This window comes from Halichoeres trimaculatus, unplaced genomic scaffold, assembly GCF_033239565.1.
Source record: "Halichoeres trimaculatus isolate MK-OKI-2021-1 unplaced genomic scaffold, fHalTri1.1 fHalTri1_scaffold_2, whole genome shotgun sequence".
Classification (NCBI taxonomy): domain Eukaryota; kingdom Metazoa; phylum Chordata; class Actinopteri; order Labriformes; family Labridae; genus Halichoeres; species Halichoeres trimaculatus.
Genome location: NW_027437180.1, coordinates 4,701,929 through 4,715,000, shown reverse-complemented (window position 1 = coordinate 4,715,000; position 13,072 = coordinate 4,701,929). Strand labels below are relative to the sequence as shown.

The following is a 13,072-nucleotide window of genomic DNA, read 5'->3' as shown; positions in this document are numbered from 1 at the left end:
CAATGTCTTGTGTCGAACTTGTAGAGTTGATTAAAGGCCTCATTGACGAATAGGGGCTTACTAGCTGTCAATTAATCGTGATGGAGATAAATTATATGTATATACTTTTGCTGTGGGACAAGTACCCATTGAGCATTTCCATTGAAAAGACATTTAAAAACTTTCTTTGGACACCACAAAAAAAAATAATAATAATAAAACAAAACAAAACAAAACAAGTTCAAAAGTCAAAGTGGCCTGCAGGTTGCTGCAGTAGTTTGCTGTGTTTCCTCACCACAGTAAGGGTCCTGGTTTGATACTCTAGCATTTCTCTGTAGAGACTGTGTATTCTTCACATACATGTGTTGGTTCTCTCCAACTTCCTCCCACAGTCTGAAAACATGCAAGTCAGGGCTATAGGCATAAAATCAAATGAGATCATATTTTAACTGTGTTTAAAGTATCCAGTCAGGGCCAGTGAAGTGTTCCCTGTGGGTTTGATCACTCCATCTTGATCTCTGAAAAGAAAAAAAAAATCACATGAGACAAATGAAATAGATGGAGGCCAAAATATATTCCTACTTTGTTTTAAAAAATAAAAAGTTTATTTTTTCATGATCCGGCCTGTTTGAATCACAAAAAGCAAGTTCCTTTAAACCTGTGTTCCTTTTGCCAGCAGTCACTACAGAACTGTGAAACAAGTTTGGTTGCGTGTTCATCAATTAGAAAGTGACAACACCTTCAGCTACAAAGAGTTATTTAAACACAATGAAGAGGTTTCAGTTCTCATGATCAGGTTGGCAGTCTACAGGCTGCACCAAAATAAAGTGGAATATAACCTCCAAAAGACATTGTTTTAGCTCCACATATTACTCAGACTTATCACTTTCAGGGGTGGCAAACTCACAGTTTCATAAGGCCCGCCACTTTATATCAACTTTTTGTGAAATCCAGCCTACCATGGTGATGGCCCAATCCGTTGCTGGGATGAAATATTGACGCTGCCGGAGAAATATTCGGCAGTGTTCATGGGGATCCCATGTCATAAAAACAAAAATCAACAAACAAACAAAAAACTCTTGACATTTAGTACCCTGCCGGTGTCCTCAAAATATTGTTGAAGCAAGATGTCTCTTCCAAAGGCAAAGAAAAGGTTGATGTGGAGCACAGAGTGTTGCAGAAGTATCTATCCAGTTTAAAAAAGGGTCTGTTTTTAACCCATTTAGATGGAGCATTTATGTGTATATATGTTTAAGACCACATGCAACATTTCATTTCAGATCCATCTTAGCTGTCAAAAAGCCAGTCATAGAAGAAATAAAAATGAACACAAACTTTCCATTCTCCACATGAATTTGGATAAAAAATCTCCCAAACACGTTGTTCCTCTCATGTATATGTTATTAGACAAACAGCACACTTCATGAGACACACATCTTGAAAATAATGACAGGGACTGACGTACGCATTGCATCCAGCCTTGAAGAGAAAAATAAACTAATAAATAAAGCCTTAAATGTTGCATCCGGTCAAAAACAGTGTTGAGGAGTATAACCTTGAGCAGCATTATTCAGTTAAACCCATGGAACAGTACACAAAGTACCGGAGAGATGAGCGGACACAATGGATGCTGTTCAGCTGAAGACAGCTGTCAATGCAACATGTTATTTCTCTAGAGAGCAAGCAAGGAGACAAATCAAAGAAAAGGTCCATCTTGGTGATATCCATCTCTAAACCATACTGGGGTTTCAACTTCCTTGTCCCTCTGAGCAACTGTGACAGCATTCAGCAAGAAAAGAACAAATATGACTGTGAAATGGTTCATTTTCAGAAGTACAGTCGTTCAAACTGTTGAATGTCTACTTTTTTTGTGAAACACCTGAAATGGTCCCCCTGTGATGAAACTGGATGATCAGGTAATTTGAGGACCCCTGGTTTAGATGGCGACAGCTCACACCCTTAGAATAGATCATGGCCTACATTACTAAACCCATGTTGAATCAGCGCTCTTCAGGTTGATGATGGACAATGAAAGCTTTCTGGTGGGTTTTTGGAGTTCATTGGAAATCTTTATTGGTTGTGTACCTGCCCAGACACAGATCCTGTCTGAAAGCATCAGATTACACATTGGGTGTGTAGTTTTTTTCAGCAATCCCATCTAAAATTCTTACCCTCCTTGACTAAAAAAAGGGGAATTTACGTTTAAAATTTGGTTAAGGTTGAGTTTTGTTTGACATGAACCATGTGTAATAAAGTTGTGGTCTTTACACGAGTAATAATTTTATCCAATAAATACAAAGACTGATTATTTTTTCTCAATGGACTGAAAACTGTAAAGGATTTCATTCACATCTTTTCTTTCTCCTCATTCTAATTTATATGTGTAATGAGAAAACACACACACACACACACACACACACACACACACACACACACACACACACACACACACACACACACACACACACACACACATACATATAGCTCATTGTGTTAAACACACCAAGCCCTGAAGCTTCAGTTTTCACCTTTTAAGCTTGATAAATATGAGGTTATATTTGTGCCACTAAACTGATTTTTAATTAAAATATTGAATTCGAGAAAGCATGATGTGTAATGGAATTTAATGTTTAGAAAATGAATTTATTTTTTTAGTTGGATTAATTTTTTAAATTGGATTTGAAGTTGTCTTTTACCTAAGAAAATTTAACCCTTTTTATACTTGAATTCAAAAACACAGAATTAAATTTCTATTCACAAAAGGCAGATTCAGTTTTACAATTCAATTTCAATTCAGAGTGGCATGACCATTACGTGCCTGTTAGGGAGACTAATCGAGCACAGATTCACAGACACCCTCTACACGTCAGGGGACTCTCCTGTGGGAAAAAGGAACTGGGTGTGACGTCTTCTCTGAATCAAAGTTAAGTCCGAAAATAATGTGCTGACAAACCAGGGCCACAGTGTTAGCCACTGTTAGCCACTGTTAGCACGCCCTGCGTTTGGTTCACAAATACTACAGGAGGGATGTAAATAACACTGTAGCAGCATTTCTACAAATGTAAATTGAACGATACCATGTATACAGCTGATTTAGTGTTACAAACATTTGTCAGAAGTGGAGCTACAGCAGCTTATTAACTGTTTAGAATGGGGGGCAGCCATCTTCAATTGTCAACTCGGGGGTCAGTTGACAAGTTAACCGTAGTGACCAATTGTAACTCAGTTATTTGTCGGTCCCGATACGTTTCGGAGCAATGTGAGATGATGTTTTTAACAGAGGCCTAGTGATATTACTCTAGCTGTTTTGATCTGATGAAAGGGGCATGTATGTGATTTCATTCATTTCTATACCAGCTATCCCTTTCGGGGTTGCGGGGCGGGTGCAGGAGCCTATCCCAGCTGTCACAGGGCGAGAGGCTATACCCATCGCCAGTCGATCACAGGGTATCATAGTGGACAGACAACCATGTGTATTATGTGATTTCAAACCTGATTATTCAACCGCTGGTCTTCAGCCATAGTTGAACTGACAATCAACAGGGGAGGAGGAGTACAGCTAGACACAACACAGGAGAGTCCGCAATTGATTCAATTAAAAAATAAATTCATTTTCTAAACATTAAATTACATTACACATCATGCTTTTTCAAATTCAATATTTTAATTCAAATTCACTTTCCAGTGGCACGAATATAACCTGATTAGTCATCAAACACCCGATGAATCTATCCTAATAAATGGAGATGAATATCTGTATGTGGGCTGTGGTGCTCTTTGTGCACTCCATGGTCACTGCTGCATTTATAATGTGCTCCACATTTTTCAATAATAAATTCTTGCTGCTGGGATGTAATACTGAAAAAAAAGTGTGGTTGTTTAACCCGGATGCCCTCTGTTCCTCTTTTTTTCTGCTGACCTTCTCAGACAGAAATATGCCGTTTCAGCAGCTTTGCTTTAGTAAAGATTTTTTTTTCACTCATGCAAGTTTTAGTTTTAACTCAATCAAAGCTGCTCTGATCATTCATCTTTATTTCTAATGAGACACTATGACTGTTTCAAGGCCTGTGATGACTGCAGCAGCTGTCTAATGTTGCTTATTTGGCTTTTACTGAAAAAAAAAGTGTGAATCTGATTCCACAATGCTTCAGTGAAGTACTACTGTAATAACAAAGCTGCCAGTTTGCACCAGTAAATCACTTCTGAGGGACTAGCAGCTCAAGAGAGTGGATAAAAATTAAAAAAAAAATCAAATAATTAACAGATAATTTAAAGACATGTATTCACTTTAATGTTCTATGGACGTGAAATACTGTTTTTGTTATTAGTTTGTTCAGTCTACACCCACCAGCTCTCAGCCTATGTATGTTTTAACATTCCCTCAGTCTGTCAGTGCGAATAAAGCACGTTTGTATTTCAACGTCTTGTGAAATCTGTCCTTCCTCACAATCATCGAAGTGTTTCCTGTTGAGAAACTGGCAGAGAGCCAGTCCAAAACCCTCACAGCTCAACAGAAATCTGTGTTATTTGTCTTGATCTTCAACAATAGTCTTCTTAACCTCAGGGCTTTTAAACAGCCAAATGTCTTTTCCAACAAGACATAAAATCACATTTTGTTGGCAGACAAGCTCAGATAAATAATAATTTAACCCCTGTTTATCAAATGTCTCTAACCAACCAGTTTTAAGAGAACCTAGCTCCACCCACTACTCTCCTGGAAGTGTGTCCAACAGCGTCCAAGGACTTTAGGAAAGTGTGGCAGACCAGTGGATCGTCTTTGGGGTTAAGACGCAGAGAGCTTGAAGGATTATTTCCTTTCTCTGACTACTTAAACAATTTCTTCATATCTCTGACTGTGTTGTCGTCTCTACAAACAGAGGTAAGGATTGCTTGCAAACTTTTGTATAACTGCAGTTTCTTTAGTAAGAAATCACTTCAAAGATGAAACAAGCAAGTGAACAATCAGGGCCAGTAAAGAGAAAGAAGTTTGCAACATCCTGGTAAAGTTTGTACAGCAGTATTATGTGGGGGACAAGTTAAAGGGAGCACATTTTCCTGTGAAAAGCTAATGTTGGTGTTTTTTTTCAAGACTCCAGTCATTGAAGGGTACAGAAATGTCTGTTAAATACCATGCCTCCACACTGACAAACCTGGAAAGTGATGAAAGCAAAATTGACTACAAGCAACCTGCTTTGGATGGCAGCAAGTTTCTACGCTCAGGTAAGAAAACAAAGAACTACAACTATACAACCATAAATAATCAGAATGATAGTTGATCATTAACAACTGAACTTTGAATTTATGGTGAAAGATGAGAAAAATATGTGCTGTGAGTTCATCTGTTCAAACAGGCTAAAAAAAGGCAAGGACATCCTTTTTTTAACATTTTTTTTTTGGTAAACTAATTTGCAACAACACTCAGTCTTAAATCACAGATGAGACGTCGTCAGATCGCTTGATTTCTGTTATTTTGTGTCTCCACTCTCACTTTCATTAGTTCATTCAGTGAGGAAAACCCCTTTCGGGGTTGCAACAGTCTTCCTTGGCCTGCTGTGTGTCCTCCTGCTTTTTGTGGTGATAGGTCAGGGTGTTCACTGTGAGTCTACCTCTCCGTTCTCCCTGGAAAATGTTAAAGAGTTTGAAAGGATTTTCTCTGTCACAGTAATTTCATTGTTCAAACACTTTCTTTTGTCTTTTGCAGACCGAAAATTAGACCAAGACAACCAGAACACACTAACAACCCTGAGTAAAGACAAAGAGGATCTCCAGGAGAAACTGAAGACAGAGCATACAGCGGAAAGAGACATTGACACCCTCTGTAGCCAGCTAACAGAGAAGAACCGTGTTTTAAATATAAAGATAAGCCAGTTGCATACCAACTACATGATACTCACTGAAGAACAAAACACTCTTAAGACCGCTCAGAGCCTGTTAGAGACCAGTCACGCTGCTTTGAGCAAAGAGGCAGAGCAGCTAAAAGCCAGTAAAATCCAGTTACAGACTGTTAACAGCGCCCTGACCAAAGAAAAAGACCTGATACAGGAACAATACAACGCAGACCTCAAACAAAAAAATGAGTTACATGCCAGCTACGAGTCTGTGGCCAGAGAAAGAGACATTTTGCAGAATAGTTTCAATAACGTTAGCAGATCAAAAAATGAGCTACGAAAAAGTTACTTGAAACTTTTCCAGGATTTGGAAAAAACGCAACAAAGACACAACTTTTCTTCCATTGTAAAAGGCAAGATGGAAACGAGTCACCAGGCCCTGGCTGATGAACTGTTGAAGCTGAAGGGCAACTACGACACCCTAACAGCTCGAGAAAGTATTATGCAACAAAATTTTTCAAAAATAATGTCACCTTCAAGTGGGATAGAGTGCAGCGCTGAAACTGAAGCACTAGAGAGGCTGCAGAAGACGAACGACGCACTGACTGAGGAAAGAGACCGGCTGCAGGGGGAATATGACAAACTGAACGCAACCATTCACGGTAAGCAATACAGTTTCACAAAACACAAAATGTGTTTGAAACTCGAGACAAAAGTCTAGCTTTTATGACCGAAAAAACCTATCTGACACAAAGTGGAGAGAAGTTAAATGCAGTCTCAGGATTAGACATGAACATTATGGGTGAGTTTCATAATTCAAGGCACACATACATTGTGCAATGTTGGATATTAATGCAACCCAAATTCCAATGGAGACCCCGACTCATTTATCTTTTTTTCATGGGTGTAGTGTTGACATGTTTTTCCACTTTGGAGTCAAAAAGCTTCAACAAACTCTTCCTGTCACTAGACCTGGTCTCCTCTCTGAAGTCTCCATGGTCTGAGGCTCACAGGCATCAACCTGAATTCAACCAAGAGCTTTTAAAATTGTCAAACAGTCACCACTAAAGAGGCTTAATAGAATGAAACTATAAAACTTAAGATGAGCTTCATGTCACTTATTGGCTGTTTGTGTACGATCTTTGCCTAACTGGTGCAGTTTGGGTTCGGTTTGGTTTGTTCTTGGGGTTTGTTTTGATTCCCAACCCTCACCGTCTCAATGTCAGAGTATTGTTGCAGCGCCAAACCACTGTGACTATAATGCAGTGTCTGCGTAAATGTCTTGAATTTGATATTATGTTTGTGCATGCGTGTGTGTGTGTTTGATAGAGAGAGAGAGAGAGAGAGAGAGAGGGAGAGAGAGAGAGAGAGAGATTCAATACTGATGTTCGGAGTAAAGTACCTTGAGGTCAAATTAACTTCAATGCCATGTATGCATGCATCACTTCCACATCGGCATAAGGGGTTTGGACATTTCTGGTTACTGAAACTGTGCGTTCACACCAAAAGAGGCAAAAGAGGCAAAAGAGGCAAAAGAGGCAAGCACGCCCGAGAAAGTGGACAGCGGCCAAAGCGGCTAAATATTTTAGCCACTAGTCATGTGACTGACGTCAGAGTAATATTGCGCTTGTCATTTAAAGAAGCTGCACAGCGAACTTCTTCACAGAGGCAGCTGCTTGCTGTTGTTCAACTTCAGTTTAAAGCATGAACATAATAAAATCACCACCTGATCAGTCACAAGTGAATTGACAGGCAGGAAGCAATTTACAAAGGAGATAATATTGATATATCCACGACATCAAACTTTTACTGTTTTGAAATATACTTAAATTCTGTGGAGGTAAGGAGAGCCCATTTGCGCCTTTGCACAGTGTGTGTGTGTGTGTGTGTGTGTGTGTGTGTGTGTGTGTGTGTGTGTGTGTGTGTGTGTGTGTGTGTGTGTGTGTGTGTGTGTGTGTGTGTTCTATAATCCTAAAGAAAAATACTCAGGAGCCGGACTCAATGTTAATCTTTTTATCACTAAATCAACTCCCTGCACAGCCCGTGCATATTCCCTGTTCCAAAAAAATACCAACCAAGATAAAACAATATTCTCAATGTTCATAAAACAAAAATCATGAAAAAGTTTGCAACTAACGAAAAAATACAAGCTGTCCTTCACACTATTTAAACAGTCCTTTCATCCTGTTTTTCCAGTCCTCTTAAGTCCATAACACAAAACGACTTTAATCCACTAGAGACGAAAGATAAATCCTCAAGGAAGAAAAAAGGTAGCCCAAAACAGGCAAGTGAAAACCAGGTTACCGGCGTCCAGTAAAAGCTTTTCTGTATCCAAGACGGAACTAGGAACCAAAGTTACATGCGTTGTTCCTTTGGCCCGCTAGGTTGAAGGACATCTCTACTCTGATTGGTTGCCACTGTTTGCCACTGAACTGGGTCATAGCTAATTACCATAAAGTTGACCGAGGCTCAACTTCTCATCCGGTGCCTCATTTGACGCTTTAGCCGCTTTAGCCGCTTTAGCCGCCCAGGACGCTCAGGACGCTTTGGCCGCCCAGGCAAAAGCGTCCTGAGCGTCATTGAAAATGAATGGACTTCGGGCATGCTTGCCTCTTTTGCCTCTTTTGGTGTGAACACACAAAAAGAAACTTGACAGTAGCAGTAGACGGTGTTATGATGGCAGAGATTAAATAGACAAGTTGCTGGAGTCGCCTAAAGTGTCTGTCAATGATATACGGAGACTCACCCGGGCCTTGGTGCAGCACCATTTAACAAATTGTACCAAGGCTTCAAATTGTATGTGTCTTTATTTCTTTGCAACTTTGCTAACGCTTGCTAGCCTGAGCTAGAAGCTTTGCTTGTGTGTTTAAAGTTATGACTCCGTTCTGCTTTAGGCTAATCATACTTTAGAGTAACTTTAGTTGTGTGTATATACCTTTAACTTGATGTGTTCGTACTTTTATTAAAGTATCAGGTAAAAAAAATAACAGGTCTACAAATGAGATCCCCCTGAGAGCCCGCTAGTACACAACTCTCTCACAAGATATTCTAATACGATACAATCAACAGTTTTACACCTCTTAATGTCCCAAAAATAATTTAGAAAACCTCGCGCTAGCTAACCTCCGAATGGAATTTGCACTGATATGCTAGTGGTTAGCTTACACCGCTAAAACATTCTACAGCATCATTTAAACTTTTATCACTGACCACACAAAAAAATATATACATTATTCTCTTGTAAGAGATTCCTATTGAATACATTCAACATGTTATACACGTCAGCTCCTCCATACAGCAAGGTTTAACCAGAAGTATACCATGGCTGCCTGTGCATTATGTCTATCATCTATTCCTAAACACTTTTGTCCCAATGTTTGGTTATCAATCAGAATTCTTCTTCCATTCACAGGAAAGATATGCCCATCTGGCTGGAGGAGTTTTGAGTACAGTTGCTACTTCACCTATACTGTGACGAAAACCTGGAATCAGGCAAGAGAGAGCTGCCAAAACCAGGGGGCGGAGTTGGCAATTGTCAAGACCCGACAGGAAATGGTTAGTCATCGTGTCTGCACTTGTCAGCGTGTACAAGTGTGTCACCACATTCACGTTCATGAAGCGTACCATTCATTTCTTATTGGAAAAAATGTTAAAATAAACATGAAGGCTTATTGTTTTCATAGCAAGCATGTAAAAGAAAAAAAAAAACTTGTATTATGTAACACATTCACCTGACTCTGCAGTTTCACCCAGCTCCACAAAGCTGCAAAAACACAGGTTGGTTTCAGTTCTCCCTTTGTGAAAGGAAGTCTGAACAGCACAAACTAGAAAAAGACACTTAGAATGAGGTTAACAGGACTACAAAGCACATTTTAGATGCAGTATTAGAAGCTCATGATTTTTAAAGATTCTGAGCAAGCAGTAACCACCAGTCTAAAAATATGAAGCCTATGCTGAAGTGCTACAAACTGCAGTTTCTTCTTCGAGTCAGCTTAAGGCAGACTGCAGAAAGACCGGAAACCACAAACGCACCAAGACAAAAAGACAGTTTTTACAGCAAAAGTAAACATAGTACAATCGCTAATGTATGAGGAGATAACTGCCTCTCTACCCCTCCAAGCTCAAACTAAGCTGTGTTAAGTTCAGTACTTGTCAAGTACTGCCAATATGTTAACACTATGTTTCAAAAGTCTGTATCAGAAACGAACGGTTGGCATTACCAACAAACCACTTACCCAACCAAACAACTTTATTTATGAAGCACTTTGAAACAACCATAGCTGTAGAGCTGTATGGATAGCTAACATAAAAAAAAGATAACAACAGATAAGAAAAACAGATACATGAAATTACACTCAAAAAATGGTTAAAAGCGAGTGAAAGCAAATAAGATCAGATGACTAAAACCAGTCTTGCTCAGGTTAAAAGCCAAGAAACAAGAATTGGTTTTAAGATGCATTTTAAAAGTGGGCACAGACCAGGTCCATATGTTATACAGTCTGTGGTTCTGATACATGTAAAGTAGGAGGACTACTTTGGAGCACATATGAGTGACATTGGACTCTATGAATGTTTTCAAAGTTTAGGATTTTACTTCCTCTTGGTGACAGGCTAATAAAATCTTATAAAGTTACAGGGGCTCTTGGACAGGTTCTGTTTTATTTACCAACGGTGAAATAAAAAGGTTTTGATTTCAATTCAAACAAACTTTGACTGTTGGCTGACAGCCGTGGTTATGCTTTGAATAATATCAACTTCAGATCAATAGTTTGGTGCTCAGTTTGCAGAGGAGTGAAGTCCCAGCCTTTCTGGAGTCTATGTGGGAGCTAGCTTCAGGTCAAAGTTCATACTTCGACATGTTTTCTCTTCAACCTTGGAGCCTCATGTTTCCATTGGGATACCAAAATTATCATATTTGTTAATTTTCTTTAACCTAAATCAAAACCTAACAAGTGTTTTCGGCCTAACCTAGATTAAATTAGAACTTGATCTAAATGAAACAGAATCGTTGCTTGAACCATCTGTAGTTAGCACAGTTAAGCCTTAAAAAGCTCTGAGTGTGTTGGACCCTGAATTCTTATATTTTGGCTAAAGGCAGGAATGAAGATTATCAGGTGCCTCATTGTACTGAAAACATTTCCCAGGAAAGTTCAGTCATGGTAACAGCATTGTCAGGAGTAACGTTTTCGTAGCCTGAAGTACAAATACACAGTGTATGTGCAGAGTGCATACTGATGGACTGATGGGACGACACCATATCACTCTATTTGGATCATAAATCAGATCGACATTTAACAAGTTTGTGACAGCTGCAAATGAGACAAATTTATGTATTTTTTATGTAACCCTTTTATGTCACCATCCATTTTGCACAAGTTTTTTACTTTAACCTGAACAGTATCACTCGCGGGATGACTTTACCATTGGCATGCTACTGTTTATGATTTTCCCTTTTCTAAATACAACTCAAAGTAACTTGATTTGTAAGAGACACTTTGAATCACATATTTCTCTCCTCACAGGATTTCATCAATGGCCTGTTTCAAAGTAACATAGAAGCTTGGATTGGCCTGACGGATAAAGGAGCAGAGGGGCAGTGGATATGGGTTGATGGGACACCCTTGACCACGACGTAATATATTAAACTTTTATTTTCCAAAATCAAAAGCGAGGTGTCGAAGATGTTCAACAAAGTAAAATTTAATGTCTTCTCTCTTTTCTCATGTTTTCTCTGCCTGCAGGTTTTGGGCCAAAGGCCAACCTAACAGCCATAATGGGGTGAATCAGGACTGCGTTGAATTCTGGCACCGGGGATCAAATAGCGGTGAATGGAATGATGAGAACTGTAACTTAGCTCAATATTTTATCTGTGAGATGTGATTTTACTGTACATAAAGGACTTGAGGTTTGGGCCTGGCACAAATAATCATCATAAGAGGGGTACTGTAAAAATATTTATATTAAAAAAAACATCATTAACATAAAACACAGCATTTCTAACAGCTTGAGCTTGACACACTGTTTTGTGATGATGTATTTTGATGGATCTAGCAGATGGTTCACTTTGGATTGTGTTGATAAAAAAAAGTAGGTTGTTTTTGAAAAATATCCAAGGAGTGTCAAAACAGCTTAATCAACAAGGGACTGAGATTCTTATTGATACCTGTTAAATAAAACAATCCACTAATGTGCATCATATCTGTTCCCATCTCTTCAGAAACCAGCCCTTCAGCCAGTTTTGCATCCTACATGTGTTTTTTCTCCATCTTAATTTGGCTCCATCTGTTCTGTCACTATTTCTGGTAATTACTCAGAGACTCAGAGGCAGATTGCAGGCATGAGTGGCATCCAGGGAGATGAGTGCAGATTTAGCTTGCAATCTTTATTAACAGACTGACAGAAACTTGTATAAAATTGTCCTTAGCCTCAAGAAACCTGAAAGAGAGAGAAACTGCAAGATGGACTGATTATGAGGTCAAAGAAATTTAAAGGCACTGTGGGGACTTTATGGGTGATCCTGAAATAGTCTCAGTTTGATATGTTTGCCTGTTCATAATCCAGGATTTAAAACAAGAACAGCAACGCCAAAACCACTTGTTTCTAGATGTTAATTTCTCAGTTTCTGTGGCTTCAAATGAGAACATTTGTGGCAGGTAGACCAAAAGTTTATTTTATTCCACTAAGCTGGCTTGGAAAGCTCTACCGTGGGATGTGAGTTGACCCAGTGCAATGCAGGGTCTGAACTTTTCTCCAATAAAAGGGGTTTATTAGATTTAACTTGTAATGATGATGGACACTGGAGTAGCACTGTCGAGAAGAAAAAGGAGGCCAGAGCAGAAGTAAGCGAAACAGGAGAGTGTTAGATCACAGGCTAAAACATGGGTTAAGCTGTTTGTGATAAGTGTGGTGTTGTGGCTTACTGGCGATCCAACCAAAAGAAAAAACAACAACAACAATAAAAAAACAGCATGCCACGGAAGGCTTTGCATGGGAGTTACTAGTCACATGCACTCACACAAACACACATTCACTTTCCACTTCAAATGTTCGTTAACTGCTCTTTACTTCTAACCATATGGAAGTCCAACAGATTCTTCCTATAGCATACAAGATAAAGCACGGAAAAGCAAAACTAACTTGGCATGGCATGGTGTGGCATGGTGTGGCAATGGCATGGCATGGCGTGGCATGGTGTGGCGTAGCAATCAACATTAAGGGCCTTTTTCAAACCACCCCCTACACACTCCCCCTCCGTGACGGAGTCA

The 13,072-nt window shown here is 39.3% G+C and overlaps 1 protein-coding gene across 1 annotated transcript; it reads left to right on the top strand.

The window, feature by feature from the left end:
- The first annotated feature begins 4,725 nt into the window (after positions 1–4,725).
- Positions 4,726–13,072, top strand: LOC141808130 (uncharacterized). Its single transcript, XM_074694517.1, has 7 exons — positions 4,726–4,858; positions 5,069–5,199; positions 5,477–5,575; positions 5,681–6,469; positions 9,220–9,362; positions 11,330–11,439; positions 11,549–13,072. Exons 2-7 carry the CDS (start codon positions 5,094–5,096, stop codon positions 11,685–11,687), a joined length of 1,386 nt encoding a protein of 461 aa, XP_074550618.1. The 5' UTR covers positions 4,726–4,858; positions 5,069–5,093; the 3' UTR covers positions 11,688–13,072.

Bases quoted from the DNA above. Each gene is read 5' to 3' on its own strand.
- LOC141808130 (XM_074694517.1), top strand. From the start codon at position 5,094: ATGTCTGTTAAATACCATGCCTCCACACTGACAAACCTGGAAAGTGAT. The intron at 5,200-5,476 runs GTAAGAAAACAA...CACTTTCATTAG, and splicing joins CAGCAAGTTTCTACGCTCAG to TTCATTCAGTGAGGAAAACC. The intron at 9,363-11,329 runs GTTAGTCATCGT...CTCTCCTCACAG, and splicing joins TCAAGACCCGACAGGAAATG to GATTTCATCAATGGCCTGTT.